General features: G+C 43.1%; 2 protein-coding genes across 2 annotated transcripts in view; both read left to right on the plus strand.

Moving 5' to 3' along the window:
• The window catches only part of LOC118418587 (serine/threonine-protein kinase/endoribonuclease IRE1-like), an 8,440-nt gene extending 3,096 nt beyond the window's left edge, over positions 1 to 5,344 (plus strand). The window contains 1 exon segment of the mRNA XM_035824580.1: positions 2,462 to 5,344. Within this exon segment, the coding sequence (XP_035680473.1) occupies positions 2,462 to 4,845 (2,384 nt within the window). The 3' untranslated portion in view covers positions 4,846 to 5,344.
• Positions 5,345 to 7,509: 2,165 nt separating this feature from the next.
• LOC118418334 (AN1-type zinc finger protein 1-like) lies at positions 7,510 to 15,207 on the plus strand. The gene is made up of 8 exons (XM_035824209.1): positions 7,510 to 7,652; positions 8,406 to 8,448; positions 9,575 to 9,614; positions 10,770 to 10,897; positions 11,374 to 11,465; positions 11,861 to 11,985; positions 13,433 to 13,588; positions 14,242 to 15,207. Exons 1-8 carry the CDS (start codon positions 7,595 to 7,597, stop codon positions 14,407 to 14,409), a joined length of 810 nt encoding a protein of 269 aa, XP_035680102.1. The 5' UTR covers positions 7,510 to 7,594; the 3' UTR covers positions 14,410 to 15,207.
• Positions 15,208 to 18,201: the final 2,994 nt, after the last annotated feature.

Consider the following 18,201-nt stretch of genomic DNA (forward strand, 5'->3'; position numbering starts at 1 on the left):
TGGATCGCCGTCGGGCGATCCGACCCGCGGTCGGGCTGAGACCGAGTGTGATACGGAATACACCGTGTTGTATTCTATATATGCTATTGTAGGATCTGCTTGGAGATTATCTTACTGGAGTGAAAGAGCACAGAATTGCACGCCCCTAGGCAGGGACTGCCCATGCACACACATGCAAATCATCAGGGGGTACACAAAAAGGAGAATCAGTGAAGAGTGTAACCTGGAAGTCAGAGAACACCTGGTGCAGTGCCTACAGTTTTTCCACGGGCCCCCTAGCCCTGTACAGTAGAAGCTGCTTAATTGCACAGCCTATTTGCCAGTGAATTTTTAGGAATTATCCGGCTGGTGCAATAATGCAAAGATACTTAGCTGGACCGCACCGGTTTGGGATTTGGGAATTTTGTGCAATTAACAGAAGTGTGCATTAATCCGTTGTGCAATTAACTGGCTTCTACTGTATATTAATTAGGCGGCCATGCAAGGGAGTTATGCCGCTGAATTATCCCAGAACGGTGTCAACCCCTCGAGAAAGCTAGCGCCTGCAGTGCTTGATAAGTTGATAGTGAAAAAAAACATCCCCAACAAAATCTTCACTATGGGCATCATGCCATGGGTTTTGAAAAGGCAGAACATTTTGGATGAAATGTTCTAGTGGATATTCAAAGGTGGTCTCCAAATTTCTTTGGGGATTTTTTTTAGTCTAAAACAAAAAGTGTATGTTACTTTTTTTATTTATTTATTTCATCTTGAAACAGATGGGTAGCCCCTACAACAGTGCATAGTTGATTTCCAAGGGGGCCCACCAAACATACATCTAAATAACAGATACAGGACAAAACGTGGTAACAATCAGTCATGTTACGTTTTTGAGTTGTGCCAAAAATCTATATTAACTCTTAGTCTACATTCGTGTAACCTTGCTTTGGGATGATAGCATCTATAGATTTGTGCTATGACGCATATGAGGTTTCAAAAACATGTGTTACTGTCAAACTTTCCTGTTTTGTGATGATAGTATCTCTTCCTTTGTGTTTTGAGTATGACGAATACTCGTGAGGTTACATAAACATAGATTTTTGTTTAAGGTAACATATGATACCGGTTAGGGCTGGGTATCGGTACTGTGTACCGGTACAAAACCGGTTTTTCTTATTGGACCGGTCCAGAAAAAACGGACCTGAAAAAATTGGGTGGACCGAATGTTGGACCGATTGGAAATTTAACAGATTATTTCATAAGGCATTCAAACGTTTTGGCGCTTGCAGGTGAAAAAAAATAACAAGAGTGAAGTAGAGTAGAGTTTATAATAATTTCTACCAAGTTTTACAGCCAATCGTACAGGTGCAGCTAGCATCGTAGGATTTTAAAACGCCAGTGTAAGTCTAATACACCACCAAACAGATTTCTTTCTAGTGAAATGGACCATTGGTATGAGTCATACTGAAACAGGTCCAGGTTCAGGTCCGGACCTGGACCTGATCCTTTGGACCTGAACCGGACCTGGACCTGAATTTTCTGTACCGATACCCAGCCCTAATACCGGTACATTTTCCTGGAATTTTTTTAATGACAACATCTATTCATTTGTATCATCAAATATATGTGAGGTACAGTACTAGTATCAGGGCTTTAGCCAGCTCGAAATTTTTTCCGTCAGCCAATTACAATCGTCGCGAAAACCGTGAAAATCAATTAGAAGGACTGAACTGAAACCTTGAAAAACGGGTTTTAATGAGATTATCGTATGCGAAAGGGTGCCGACACACATTGTCAACAATCATAATAATAGCAAAACAAACAGTGTGTAGCTTTTACGGCTGTGGACAGCGTCCCCAAGCCGCCTGTAGCTTCCACCAAGGATTTTTGTCCGTCAAGGTTGACGGATTGGTTTTAAAATTTTTCCGTCAGACGCAGCAAATTTCCGTCAATTGACGGAAAAACGGACGCTGGCTAAAGCCCTGACTAGTATCATAAACAATTTTGTTTTTTTGTAACATTCTATCTTCCTGCTTTCAGGGCCACACCAATTTAATTTCTTGGTTCACGGATTTTTTCATAAAAAATATGGAGCGAGAGGGCGAAATAAAAATAAAAATTGTAAAATGGTTGGGGTAAAGGTAACGGCTAATCCAAACATAAAGAAAAAAAGTTTTCAACTTGAAAAAAGTACAAAAACACTATTATTGTACAGTAACAGCACCTGTACCCACACTTTAAGGAGCTTATATTATAAAGGCCAGTTTGCTACACTAGATAGTTGGTGACTGGTTTCATTAATGGGAAAATTTGCTGAGTGGTAATTTTTATTTTTTTTCCCAAAAAATAGGAGCGAGCGAATCCGTGAACCAAGAAATTAAATTGGTGTGGCCTTGGTAGGAAAAAAAACTATGATGACATGTCAACATGATGAAGTTTCTCAAATGGATTTTTGTTATATTTTTCCCCTTACTCTCCACAGGTCGAACGGAGTACAACATTGCCATGTTCGACAGTAAGACTCGCGAGCTGCGGTGGAACGTGACCTACATGGACTACTCTGCGCACGTCGCGAAGGACAGCAGCGACTACCCGCTCCGCCACTACTGCTCCAGCTCTGATGGTCTCATGATCACGGTCGACTCCGTCACGGGGAAGGTGTTGTGGGACGCAAACTTCACGTCCCCCGTCATCGCCATGTACGCCTGGGACAAGGATGAGATGAAGAAGGTTCCGTTCACCAACATCGCCATGGAAACGCTGGAACAGATCGTGGGTCAGGTTCGGGTCCCCGCCTGGGGCGAGCTCATCATGGGGAAGTCCCAGGAGACCAAGCTCCTCCCCACGCTGTTCGTCGGCGAGTACGCCCACGGTTTGTACGCGATCCCGTCTCTCGTAGACGAGGATGTGACGGTTTCCCCACGGAACGAGGTGCCGTTGCTAGACGGGCCGACTCCCCCGCCGAGCCTGCCCACGACAACCTCCATCCCGAGTACCGGCATGCACAGCGAGTCCGCCCGCGCCACCACCAAGAGAAGGGGTTCCGTGGTGCTCGGGCATCACGAGTCTCCGCTGGTGGTGAACTCTCGCCTGCAGCCCAGCCGACACATCCCCCACAGCACCGGCGACCCCAGCCTGCCCATTCGCGAGGGCGGTAGCAGGAAGAACAGAAGCAACCCGGACGTGTTGATAGACTACGACGAGTCCGGCATTCCCGACTGGCTCATACTCGTGAACGGTATCGTCATCGGGGCCATCGTTCTGGTGGTTATAATGGTGCTGGTGAGGCAGTATCGAGGGGAGCCGCAGTCGTCACGTGCGTCTCGCTTGAGCGAAGCGTCGACGGCAAGTTTCGGGGAAGGATATCCGAACGAGGAGAGCGAAGAGGGCTATCACCAGGTCGGAAAGATCATGTTCAAGCCGGAAGACATCCTCGGCTACGGCTGCGAAGGCACCATCGTGTACAGGGGCCGGTTCGACAAGCGAGACGTGGCGGTCAAGCGGATTCTACCCGAGTGCTTCAGCTTCGCGGACAGGGAGGTCAACCTTCTGCGAGAGTCGGACGAACACCCGCACGTCATCCGGTACTTCTGCACGGAGTCCGACAAACAGTTCAAGTACATCGCGCTGGAGCTTTGCGCCGCGACGCTACAACAGTACGTGCAGAATAAAGACTTCGAGCGGCACGGTCTGGAGCCTGTAGACCTCCTGTATCAGGCAGTGTCGGGGATAGATCACCTCCACTCCTTAGGCATCGTTCACAGGGACGTCAAACCGCACAACGTCTTGATATCGCAGCCTAACGCCCACGGCCAGGTCAAAGCCATGATCTCGGACTTCGGGCTCTGTAAGAAGCTCGCTCAGGGAAGGCATTCGTTCTCGCGCCGATCGGGCGCGGCGGGAACGGAGGGATGGATCGCGCCGGAGATGTTGGATGACGAGAAAAGGACGACCTGCTCGGTGGACATCTTCTCGGCAGGATGCGTGGTGTACTACGTGTTGACCATGGGCAAGCATCCGTTCGGTGACTCCCTACGCCGACAGGCCAACATCCTGTCTGGAGAGTACAGCTTGGACGATCTGTGCGTGAAGGAAAAGGCGAAAGAAGTTTCCCTGTCCCCCATGTGGACCAGGAAGGTACCGTGCCCGGCGGTGCTGCCCAGAATAGACGAGAGCCAGCGCGTCGTGGCAAAGGAGTTGATCAAGATGATGATCCGACAGGATCCGACGATGCGTCCGACGGCGCCTTCCGTCTTGAAGAGCCCGTTCTTCTGGAGCAAGGAGAAGCAGCTGCAGTTCTTCCAGGACGTGAGCGACAGGGTCGAGAAGGAAGCGCTCGACGGAGCCATCGTCACGGAGCTGGAATTCGGCGGCAGGACTGTCGTGAAGGGCGACTGGCGGTCACGTATTGGCGTGGAGCTCCAGGCGGACCTGAGGAAGTTTCGCTCGTACAAAGGCGGCTCGGTGCGTTGCCTCCTACGGGCCATGCGGAACAAAAAGCACCACTACTTGGATCTGCCGCTGGATGTGAGACGCGCCTTAGGCCGTGTTCCGGACGAGTTCGTCTCGTATTTCACGCAGCGCTTCCCCATGCTTCTCTGGCACACGTACAAGGCCATGCTGTGCTGTAAAAACGAGAGAGTCTTCCATGGATACTACGAAAAGGACGACAAGTCACTGGCACCGACGATATTGCGACAGAGAAATAAGGACGACTCAAAGCAGGGTGTAGAAGAAGTGACGTCTGAAAATGGACAGCAGCAGAAAGAAACACTGAAGAACTCTGAAGAAGTTGACAAAAATGTACTAGTAGATAAAGGAAATAATGCACAAACACAACAGGGAAATAATAATGTACAGTCTTGATTTCTGTAACTACAAATTAAAAGAGGGACCAAAATTGTGAAGATTATTAGTAGTTAGTCATAAGAGACTTGCCAAAAAGTCTTCTTAACTTGTACATGTATATAAAAGTTGGTATTTGCACACAGAAGAATGTACATGAGAAGATATTTGATGTGTATTTTTGCTCTTGAAGACGTTGTCAGCTATTTTAACATAGATATTATAAATACTGCTTTATTAACGAATAATATTGCCTTCTCATATGTATATGATGATTAACAAATAGATAAATAATTATGTAAATAAATTATAAGATAAAATTGTATAAATCCCTGGGTACTAGTCTATATATGTTGTATTTGGAGGTATACTGTTGTGATAACCAAGAAACTGGTTTGGGATTGAGACTACAATTTTAAACCATTAGGCCACAACAATTTAAGTTCTTGGTTCACGGATTTTTTCATAAAAAATATGGAGCGAAATGGGGAAATAAAAATTGTAAAATGGTTGAGGTAAAGGTAAGGGCTAATCCAAAACATAAAGAATAAAATGTTTTCAGCTTGAAAAAAGTACAAAACCACTATTACTGTACAGTAACTGCACCTGTTAGTTAAAAATTACAAAAGTAGTGTCAGTTTTTATGTTTGTCCCATTCTTCATGTGAATGAAAAATATAACTCCAATAATAATACCCACATTTTAAGGAGCTAATAATATAAAGGCCAATTTGCTACACCAGAAAGTTGGTGAATAGTTTCATTAATGGTGAAAATTTGCTGAGTGGTAATTTTTATTTTTATTTTCCAAAAAGAGGAGCGAGCGAATCCCGGGAACCCAAGAAATTGGAATTGGTATGGCCCTTAGGTTAATTTCGATTCCCAAGCTTTTCCAGGGGAACATTAGGGGAGTTTATAGGTTATATTTATACCCTTTGAAAAAACATTACTGGAGACTACTTGTGACTAGATTATTTTTCCTGGTCTTATTCTTGGCAGTTAGGCATTTTTTTGAAAATGGTAAAGAAAATTTACAGCACAGAATGCTACAATTAGTACAAATTTGTCCTTGTGTGGAAAAATGCATTTTTCTATCCTCCCGATTTACCATGGTGTTATATGTTTTCCATGTGAGATTTGTTGTGAATTAGAAGATTGACATGGGGGGGGGGGGGGTGACCTGAGAGAAATACTTTTATTAACTATGGCTATACAATTTACTAATTGCTTTTGTCTGTGGAGAAATGTCCACATTTGGGGTGCTGCCTTGCCGGTGTCAGGTAGCCTATTATAGCTCCCAAGTCCCTTCTATCCTCTACGCTAGGGGTGGGTACCGGTACAGAAAATTCAGGTCCAGGTCCGGTTCAGGTCCAGAGGATCGGGTCAAGGTCTGGACCTGAACCTGGACCTGATTCAGTATGTGAAAACTTTTGAATTGACTGTACTCACAACAATGGTCCATTTCACTATACTACAAAGAAATCTGTTTGGTGAAGTATTCGACTCCCACTGGCGATCTAAAATCCTGCAAGGCTAACAGCCTCTTTGGGATTGATGGCAGAACTTGGTAGAAATGACTGTAGACTCTACTCTTCTTCGTTCCTGTTATTTTCTTCGACTGGTAAGCGCCAAAACGCGTGAATGCCTGATCAAGTAAAACCTTTCCATTTTCTAATAGGTCCAACATACGGTCCAGCTGATTTTTTCAGGTCTGGTTTTTCCGGACCGGTCCAATGAGTCTACGCAAATCTGCGGGGAGGACAGAAAAGACTTGGAAGCTATAACATGGCTGGATATCAGGCCAGGTGTTTGCGTTTTGTCTTTAGATATTTTTTAGTGTGGGTGCAACTGGAATATTAAAGACTGAAAGTTTTAAAGAAATGTGATGCTCTTCTCAGACTGTCTTTTTGTTATATTTCATTATGTGCTCTAACTGGCAAAGAAAAGTTGAAGTTATTAATAACAGTATTTGTTTGAAAACTATTAAACATGTATATATATCATGGGTGAGGATGAGGGTTAGACGTGCTTGCAGACAGATGTGCAGGCTTGATGGTAGCTCACCATATATCTGCAGCTCGGCACTGTGTAGGTTGAGGAAATGAAGATCTTCCCTTTAGTACATGTATGTTGTCAGTCCATCCCTTACGGGGTTGTCCATGTGGGTTCTTTCCCTCAATTATCATCATAGTGATGTTTCTTGGCCACTTTTACAGCTATGGCCGCGTGGCGCATTGGTACACTCGATCTCGAAAGTTAAGCAACGTGCAGTCTGGACAGTACTTGGATGGGGGACCAACCAAGGGCGTCTGGATTGCTGTAGCCTCACGAAGCTTTCCACGAAATCGTCTTCTGGGAGGGACGTAAAATGGGGGTCCCGTGCTAGAGGGGGTGCCTTGACCACGTTAAACAGCCTCATTACCCACACTTTGGGTACCTACTGGCTGCAAAATACACCCGATATTATTATAAATGATAACATTACAACTTAAAGTGCTCTTTCGAATAACATTTCAAGATGGGTACTCAATTGAATACTAGTATTGAAATTTAGTCAGTTAAACAGAGTCCAGTTTTTAAAATGAATTAGGACACAATTTCGCAAATTAAAAATGACCGATAAAATGAAGGACTGAAAATCACCCAAACTGATGACTATTGGATCCGTCTTTGTGGCGTTGCAAAGATTTTTTTTACCTTTCAAATCTCGTTCCCGGGGCAGCCTGTGGGAATGCGGCGCTCTGGTTGGTCAGACAGCACAAGCCGTAAAGATGGCGGAACTTCCCGATTTGGGACAACAGTGCAGCGTGAGTTCGTGTAAACAACTCGGTAAGGAGGCGCTAAATACGTTGTTGACGGATCATGTGCAGACACTATAACATCAAGTTTGCCCAAACACTAGCACGATCAATGCAGGAAGTCCGGGTAATGTCATGAACTTTAAAAGGTGTTGGCAAACTACTAGGTGAAGCTGATTGTGTCGTATTTTGTGCACCAGTCATTGTAAAGCTTTGGGGGAGGCATTACGATTGGGAGGGAGGGAGGGAGGGAGGGGGGGAGGGAGGGGGGGAGGCAGGGGGGGGGGTGGGTGATGGGATGGTTTACCTTGGCTATATACCCAATCTGAGGCACATGCTCAAGGCACCTCCTCCAACACGGGACCACCATTTTACGTCTCTTCCAAAAGACTCTAACCAGGAATAGATAGCCTCTACCAGGCGCCGCGTATCTTTGCCAATTTCTGCCCAGCAATCCGCAGAGCCTGGTAAAGGCTACATCCAACCCTGGGTTCGAACTAGCCTGGTATCCAGCCGTATTATAGCTCCCAGGTCTATTCTGTCCTCTCTGCAAATACAGAGAGGACAGAAGAGACTCGGGATTTATAATTATAGTATTAATACGGCTGGATACCAAGATTGATTCGAACTGGGTCTCCAAGTTTATTACCCAAGGAGGTTTTACTGTGATGAACCTTCCTTGCAGTTACCATCTAATTGGAATCAGTGGCTCAACTATGAGGCTGCTACCAGTTGAGCTACTGGGGCATCAGTCATTGTGATAATATTTCCACTATCTTTGCAGATTTTCTTCCGTTCAAGTGCGATGCCTGCTCAGGAATATTCTGGTAAGTCTGTCCACTGTCCTGGAAGGCATTACAAATTACAATAAGGCCATTCACAGATCCTACTGCACATGTGTGTGTCAAAGGTAAAGGCCCCTGAGACATTAAGTTATATAGTATGTACAGTCAAACCTGCCCGAGCGACCACCTCTTCTCAGCGGCCACCTGGCCATTTCGACCGCTTTTTCTTTAATCTCGGTCCCGATTTATTTTCCCATTGACATAAGCATTCAGCGACCTTTTCTCAACGACCACCTGGCCAACGCGACCGCGACCGGCCCAAATTGGGACCCATAACGACCGCATCATTTTCAAAATTGAGGTTTTCATCGATTTTTTATGATAACTAGCGCGATTTTGTGCCGAAATCGGCCAGTTTGCGTCGTATTTTGGTGTTAAATTTACAGTTTACAGTGTGCGTGTTGTATTTGACATTAAAGACCTCGCTTATTTGCGTGCGTGCAGTGTGCTTGCTATTTGCCATTAAACACAACGGAAACCATTTATACTTTGCTTCGGGCATGTTTTGAGTCGATACTCTTCTCAGCGACCACCTGTCCAAATCGACCGCTTTTTTCCGGTCCCCCGGGTGGTCGTCTTGGACAGGTTTGACTGTATAAACAAAACAGGACTGGACATTGTTATGTATATGCAACATGTATATGTATAAAGTATGCAACTCAGGGGCCATTACCTTTGACATGCGTAGGTCATATTTTCACAACTGCCAGGTTGAACTGATATTGTGATAAGGATTGTTAGATTCTGCTCAATGTATGCAAACATGTTGGTTGATTGAATGGTGATAGGATGGGCGGACATCCTTTGTAATTGTATGAGAGGCACCCCCACACCTGGGATCGTTCAGTCCTATGCTACCACGTGACTGTATGTGGAGCTTCTAGCTCTCAGTGATGCAGTGATTTACTCCGCACGATTCTCCCACCCTCCCATCCCAGGGTTTCCTTGTACACAACTGAAAAAACGGTAAACAAACTAGACAATTACATTGCAGTGTAAAGACCAAAGTCTCTCTCAGACAGATTTTACAACTTGTTTGCCTAGGCAGTTGGATTCCCTGCACTTGTTGAAGTTGTTCTACAATCTAACCTCTTGAATTCTTTTTCAGCAAGGAGCATCGATCCAGGGATAGCCATTCCTGTTCTGAGGTGAGTAATCCAACAAACACAGCGATCCCTCGTAGGAACATTTACTGATATGCAGCAGCAGCAATAATGTATTTTGTGTTAAACACCCTCCGCTTTAATTTGGAAATTCCATTATTATTTGGGAGTGACCTTCCAGATCTCAGCAACCGTACACCTAGATAAGCTAATATCGTAAGATGTAAGTATAAATGATGTAAGCAATACATAGCAGCCAATAACGACCCCCTGGGGATTAATCTAAATTGGCATAACTGCACATAATTATGCATAATTATGCATAATTATGCATAACTTTTGAGGGTTATGCATAATTATGCATAAGTTTCCAATGGTTATGCATAATTATGCATAAGGTTCCAAGAGTTATGCATAATTATCCATAAGGTTCCAAGGGTTATGCATAACTATGCTTGTTCAAAGGGTTATGCATAAGGGTTCTGATGATTATGCATAATTCTTGGAACCTTATGCATAATTATGCATAACCATTGGAAACTTATGCATAATTATGCATAACCCTCAAAATTTATGCATAATTATGCATAATTATGTGCAGTTATGCCAATTTAGATTAATCCCCAGGGGGTCGTTATTGGCTGCTACATATTTCTTACATCATTTATACTTACAGCTTACGACATCAGCCCATATGGGTGTACGGTTGCTGAGCTCTGGAAGGTCACTCCCAAATAATAATGGAATTCCCAAATTAAATCGGAGGGTGTTGTTAACTACAATGTGTTTCAGTTTCAAACTTCCTACAACATATTGCTGTTCTTTGGACTACTAAAAATATTGACTCTTCATCTCCTCTGCATATCAATTCATAGATTCATATAAAGCCTGCTCTCCAACAAGATCTCTGCAGTGTCATTGACAAAAGATAACGGATGTTTCCTTAAACATCTGACCATTTCCAATATCATATTCAATGTGCTTGAGCCATTTGGCTTATCTTAGTGCTTGGTTGTCTAACTTCTCTAAGTTTTCTAACATTCATCAAAGTATTTCTGTTCTGTGTTACCAGTATTGAGAGTGAAGTCACCCGAAATTTGAAAAGCCAAAAGCTAGAGAGGATAAAAAAAGTGCCATGAAAGCTCAAAATGAATGAATGAGTAATTTATTTTTAAACATTAAAGCTGTTCTCCTTCCCAGTGTAACATTCAGCGATCTACAGTTGAGGTGACCAGTCCTAAGAGCTACCCCTGTACCTACCAAGACTGTACCAACAGCGAGCTCATGCCGGTTATATGTGAACACTGCAGCAAAAACCTCTGTCTACAGTAAGTTCTGCATTCTCTCTCCAGTTTGTTAGGCCTCGGTAAAAAAAAATGTTTTTTTTTTCCTTTTTTCTGACCTACCCTAGAAAGAGTTACCAGTTAGAATTTTTATTCAATTTTTGGCGGGGCAGATTTTCAGCAAAAAATATGGTCGAGGCTTAAGCGATTTTGAAATTTAGCGAGCTTCTAGACGATCTAATATTAATTTGGCCGGCGTTTACTTGTTTGTTTGTTTATCAAAATTCACCACTCAAGTGGAATGGGTGAGTTGACATATTAGCCATTGTATGTACATGTATGTTATCTATGTATGAAGTCCAGGAAGATTAGTACTATATCACTAATGGATTTTCTAATAAAGTCTCAAAGTTGGCACCTTTGCTAGCCTTAACCACTTGAGTTGTGACATAGGCTTGACAGGAGCCAGATGAAGGTTGATTGTTGAAAGTGAAAGTAAGAGTGAAAGTGTTTCTCCCCAGACACAGGCACCAGCAGGACCATGGCTGTGAGAAGTTCCAGGCTCCTCAAGAAAGGATGACACAAACCAAGGAGCTCATCCAGAAAATAGCCGGTATGCGAAGGGATGATTTTATGCAAATTTCCCAATGTTGATTGTTTATCAGAACTGTTTGCAGAACTTGATTTCTTCTTTTTTATCTCTCATTCTAGAGAGGCTATGTTGATGCTATGCTATTTTCCTAAAGGTTTTGTTTTTTTATTATGATTTATCACGATAAATGGGGTAGGGAATTTCCTGAGCAGTTTCGTAACCCTTTTGAGTCAGTTAGTCGAACTTGCTGAAGCTCAATGTTTCTGACTTAGGGAGAAGAGATGCTGCCACAGTGAGTGTAGTTCAGTGCCTAGAAGCGGTCAATGACCTTGCACTGAGCAAACTTGCTAAAAAAAATTCTTTGCAAGACTCATAAAAAATCACCTTTACAAAACTCATGTACAAATTTTCTTCAGATTCTAAAAAGGACACAGGAGAGAAGAAGAAGAAGAAAACAGGAGCGAAGTCTGCCCAGATGGCGGCTAAGGTGGCACTGATGAAACTGAAGATGAAAGCCGAGGGGGACAAGTCCATACCACAGGTAAGGTTATGAAATTATGAAATAACTAAGTGATTGCTGAACTGTGATTGGTTACGCCACCTAGGGCACCTTGTACCTGGTCAGTGCATTATGCACTTGGCCTATAAAAGCGAGGACATGCTATACTATGCTCATTCGAGCCCATAACACTGAGGAAACCACACGGCGAAACATGTTTGTTGTGTACTGGTTTGAATAATGTTCCTATACGGGGAACATGCGGCTCCAGCATTTTTTCTGTAGATGTGGCAAAAGTGTGAATGGTTGGTTTGAGGTTGTCCTTCCGCATTCTTTAAAATTGTTTGGTAACCACCCTTTAATGTACCATTCCCGGCTTTAATTTCTAGCCGGGGTTTAGCCCGCCCTCGGGAACTGAAGCAGTAAGATTGATCCCGGCTGTGTTGCTCACCCGACATGCACTGGAAAGGGTTGCAGTCCTTAGGACAGGACGTTAAGCCGTGGTCCACTGTTCATTGTGCTTGTCAAAAAGAGCTATAGGAGAATTTCCCTGGTACAATGAACCTGTAAATATAATGCACTGTACATAACATCTATCTTCTCTGTCATGACCAGTGGAAGAATAGCTCTTCAGTGAGCTAAACTCAAAATCACTGTCCTTTGCTGTGGCACGATATAAATCAAGATTGGACGATAATATTTTACTTTTGCGGCCAAAACAGTTGTACCATCACAATAAGCTTGACAGTACCTGCTCATGGTAAAGTGGTGACAAGATTTCCGTAATATTTATGTAGATTATGTGGAGAAGGACAACCTCAAGCCAACCGTTCACTCTTACGCCACATCTTCAGAAAAGACGCTGGAGCCGAATGTTCCCCCGCATAGGAACACACAACAAACATGCCGTGTGGCTTCCTCAGTGTTATGGGCTCGAATGAGCATAGTACAGCATGTCCTTGCTTTTATACACCTTTCTCACGCGGCGGCCATGATAGATCCAAGAAGAGGTCAATGAGGCAAACAGACAAAACTTATTTCTAAAATCAGGTCCCATTTAGTTTTCCCCCAAACCACACAAATTTTCATGATATAAGATGGAATAATAAATATTACAAGAAGTGTTATGCACCGAAAAATGTAGCAATTTAGAGTACTTAGTGTAGACTGACCCCAAAGTCCATTAAGAGATGCAAAATAAAAACATAATAATGCAAATTTTTAACGAATTTGCAGCCGTTCACTTATTGGTCGATTTCCTAATTGGCAGGCTACCATTGGTCGAACTGCTAATTATGATGGACAGCCTTTTGTTTGCCACATTGAACTCGTTTTAGATCTATCATGGCCGCCGCGTGAGAAAGGTGTATAGGCCGGGAGCATAGTGCCCTGACCATGTGCATGGTGCCCTAGGTGGCTTAACCAATCACAGTTCAGCTGTGCAGTCTGCTCTCACATATTTATGTAGATGTAACTGTTTTATTTGCAGACAGAGAGGATATATTTGCAAGTGTTCCTTCCCAAGGGAGGTGCTGAGAAGAGTAGAGCCATGTTCTTCTCCAGCCAATGGACTGTCGGCAAGACTGTGGACAAAATAGCTTCCGTCTGCAAGCTCAGGAATGACAACAATGTTGCAACTGCCAAGGTGGGAGAAAACATTTTCTTGACTGACTATGCTGGGTAATAAGGAAAATGATTTGCCAGTGGAGCTTTGCTATCATGGGGGTTGAATTGGGGGATGATACTGTAAATGCAGAAATGTTCGCGGTGATTTTATGTTCGTTGTTTTCGCGATGACTTCACTGCAAACTTAAAACCACCGTGAACATTTTTCATTTCAGTATGAGACTGCAGTCTATGGCACTACGGCAAACTTAAAACCGCGAACACTCCATTTTCCAGCTACCGCGAAAGTAAATCCCTGCGAACTTAAATGCATTTCCAGTAGGCTTAGTGTGGACTCTCCTGGCCAATTATGTACCCATTTTTTTTGCCAAAATTTCCGGTTCGTTTCCTTGCAAGAGGACCCAGTGAAGGCTAAGAACATTGGTGATCCTGAAATTCTGGCTTGAAGTGGTGTGGTTGTGGGGACACCTAGCAGGTGATAACAGAACTGCATGGTTCTCATGGTGGCTTTTACTTTATTTTAGTGATGGGTGTGCTGCATTGTGTTATGCCATGGCAGGATGCTCTGAATTTTACTGACATGTCAAAAATCATTCTTTTATCCTTCAGAAGACCAAAAAGGGTCCTCAAAAACCCCAAACCAAAACGGATCATTTTTTTTGTCTTTTCCAGAAATTACGACTGTGTCACTCTGAGACTGGAAACGTTTTTCCCATTGCTGATAAACTGAACTTACTCCTCAAAGCCACCGAGCCGGTTTACAATGGCGGGAATGTTGTTCTGGAGTATGTGGACAATGAGTGTACATGCTTGTCTGAAGTAGAGGACTACATCTCTTGATGATTCTGAACGGATATGGATTCTGGAATAACAAGATTGCTTGTGCACAACAAAGTGCTTTACTCCTCTGAGGTTTCGGTGACCAATTGTACTGTTCACCTCAGGACAATACTGACTGGTTCTACTCTAATCTCCAAGCATATCTCGCGTGGCATAAGATAGTATCATAAGCTGGGGAAGGAGTTTAGCCGGCAGAGGAGATAATTGGCCACCGTAGCTAGATGTCGATGCTTCTGTATGAAGAATGCGGTCCCAAATGTGACAGACGGTCTCCAAAACGTCGGCTAGGTAAAAAAGACTCTTTCTTCACAACCCTTTTTTTTTGTTTCCACTGACGTTTCAGAGACCGTCTGTCACCTTCTTCAGGACAATTCTGACTGGTTCATAACTACAGCTACAGGTGTTGCTGCTTACAGATGCGGTCAGAAACGTAAAGAATTTGCATATATCATCTACTTCTTAAGAATGTGGTCCCAAACATGACTGAGCCTATACACAACTTATCACGGTTGTTGCTGGTAATCAGTGACTTACAAGGCAGATGATAGTATCCACAGTATTTGCGGTCATGTCTAGATTTTCTTCATCCATATGGTACAACTTTCTTCTCTATACGCAAAGTGAACTCCCCGTTTGGAGTTTGTTTCTGTGTGTGCAAAGACGTAAAGATGCAATTGTTGCAGGAATGGGAGAAAATGTGTCGATAAGTTTCTGCTTTGTACAATAATGTGCATTGGCTAGATGCTGCTCAATGTACAGTGTTGAATACGTATAGAGTAAAATAAAAAGCAAAGGAAAGAGATGATGCTGATGAAAGCAGAGTAAAAGAGGAAAAAATGTCAATAAAAGGTCAATTGCAAAAACCACTATTGATTTGGTGTTTATGACTTTTAAGTGAAAGATTGAAAGTATGTTAAAAACAACCACAAGCATAAAATGTATTGAATTCTGGCCGCAATTCAGGAAAATGTATGAATAAACAAACTTTCCACTAGTAAGTTGCACTTTTTAATAAGTTTAGCTACTTTTCTGCAGTGTCCTTGCCCAGGCAAAATACTTCTTCCAGAGCCACGGACAATCTAAACCAGGGTTCCGTATTGGCCTGTGGAACTAAAAGGGTCACCCCTTGCCCCTCTGAGGCAGCCCTGTGGAACAAAGTTTTAAGGCAATAGGAAGGAGGTCAAACAGGTCGATTGGACCAAATTGATGTCCTTCATTCACTGACATGTATTTCTTTGTGCTTCGTGTCCGAGTGAATTCCCTGCACTCTCACAGCACCGCACATGAAAAACAAATCAAAATCAAAATTTTCCGGGTCATTTTACTAGAACTCTGCAGAAACTTCTTGGTATTAGTGCTGCATTGTTGTTAAATAACCCAGTGTTGTTCATCGATATTGTATCCCCCAGATTTTTCTTATTTTTCTTGTCATATTAATCAGACAAAATGAAGGCCTTTGCTGTCAATTGTCCGTCATTTAGAAGAAAATTAGTCATTTCTGTGAGAGACTGAGTGACTGTGAAGAATGTCACCAAATAGCTGTTTTGGGTCAAAAATTGCTTTTTGTCATGTTTCTTTTTACCACAAATAACGTTTCCAGCGACAGGGCACCCCTTTTCTATCGGAAACCTTGCATGAATTGTCTGTTAAAGTGAGGTTCGGAGAAGCGCTATAGGCCCATTCTGAGAAAGTTTCAAATCGGCCCCAAGTTGTAAACAAGTCATTCAACTTTCAAGCTCTGAATTGTGTCGGAACAAGGCCGAACAGGTCAATTGGACCAAATAAACGTCCGTCATTCACCGACATGTATTTCTTTGTGCTTCGTGTCAGAGTGGATTCCCTGTGCACTTACAGCATCGCTTATGAAAAACAAATCAAAATCAAAATTTTCAGGGTCATTCTACTAGAACTCTGCAAAAACTTTCTAGTATTCATTAGTGTGCGATAGCTAACAAACGGAGTTGGCTTCAGGAAGAGCATGTGACCGTAAAACCCCTGCTTCAAACCCTAAGGCTTATTTTGATGAGATGTTGTTTTGTCTGATGACCTGGTGGTCAGCAGTTAGACCTGAACAACATCCCGCAGCGTCCAACGCTTGCAAGACGGGGAACGACGGACACTAAATCGGACAGAGGAAGAGCTGGAATGCTGCCTTGTTGTCTGATTACCCAGATTGAGTGTTGTACATCATATCCCCCAGATTTTTGTCATTTTTCTTTATCAAACTGACAAAATGAAGATCTTTATTATCAATTGTTAGTCATTATCCTTGGAAAATTAGTCTTTTCTGTGCAGCAGCCGAAGAATTCCAGAAAATTGCAGCTTTGGAGTGAAAAATCGCTTTTGATTATCATGTTTTTTTTACCAAAAATAACATTTCCGCAGAAAATCAGAACTTAGTCTATCAATCAGCAACAGGGCACCCTTTTCTATCAGAAACATTGCATGAATTTTCCGTTCAAGCGAGGTTTGGAGAAGTTCGTAGCCCCATTTCTGAGAAAGAGTCAGATTGGCCCAGAGTTGTAAAAAAAGTTTTGAACTGTGTCGAAACAAGGTCGAACAGGTCAGTTGGACCAAATAAACGTCCTTCATTCACCAACATGAATTCTGTGTAGTTCGTGTTAGAGTGAATTCCCTGTGCACTTACAGCACCGCTTATGAAAAACAAATAAAAATTTTCAGGGTCATTCTACTAGAACTCTGCAAAAATTTCTTGCTACTTGTGCGCAATAGTAATTAATGCTGCCTTGTCGTCTGATTACCAGATCCAAGCTGGTGTGTTATGCCGGAGGGCGGTTTTACCTGTGGTTATATTGATACAGATACAGATTGAGTGTTGTACAAAGTAGTTGTTTGGAGTGAAAAATTGCTTTTGATTATGTTATTTTTACCAAAAAGTTCCACAGAAAATCTTAGTCTTTCGGTCAGTGACAAGACCCTACCGGAAACATCGCATGAATTGTCTGGAAAACGAGGTTATGAGAAGCGCTAGCCCTTTTCTGAGAAAGAGTGACTCAAATCGGCCCCAAGTCGTAATATGGCGGGAGAAAGCCGAACAGGTCATTTGGACCAAATGAACGTCCTTCATTCACCAACATGAATTCTGTGTAGTTCGTGTCGGAGTGAATTCCTCTGGAAGTATTCCTCCTATGCTCTCTTATTATACAGCACTGTAACTGATGAAAAACACATTAAAATTTTCAGGGTCATTCTACTAGAACTCTGCAAATACTTCCTGGTATTAGGGTCTCATTCATGCATTACTCAGAGTGGCCACCCTAAAAGACTGCCGAGCCAAAAAAGGAACGGCTGCATGGACGCTTGTTTTTAGTGCTGAGAAATTCACTTCCAGCCAGCCACTTTCTGAGAAGGAGTCAGATTGATGCCGAGTTGTGAAAAAGGTCTGAACTATGTTGGGAGAAAGCGAACAGGTCAATTGGACCAAATGAACATCCTTGATTCAACGACATGAATTCTGTGTAGTTCGTGTCAGAGTGAATTCCTCTGGAAACATTCCTCCTGTGCCCTCGTATTATACAGCTCTGTAACTCCGTTAAAACGAGGTTTGGAGAAGTTCAGATTGACTTCGAGTCATGAAACAAAAAGCTCTGAACTGTGTCAGGAGAAAGCCGAACAGGTCAATTGGACCAAATCAACGTCCTTCATTCACTGACATGAGTGTTTTGTACACTTGTTGTTCGTGTCGGAGTTAAGTCCTCTGGAAACATTCCTCCTCTGCCCTCTTATTATACAGCACTGTAACTCATAAAAAACAGTCATCCAAATTTTCAG

The sequence above is a fragment of the Branchiostoma floridae genome, chromosome 6, assembly GCF_000003815.2.
Source record: "Branchiostoma floridae strain S238N-H82 chromosome 6, Bfl_VNyyK, whole genome shotgun sequence".
NCBI lineage: Eukaryota > Metazoa > Chordata > Leptocardii > Amphioxiformes > Branchiostomatidae > Branchiostoma > Branchiostoma floridae.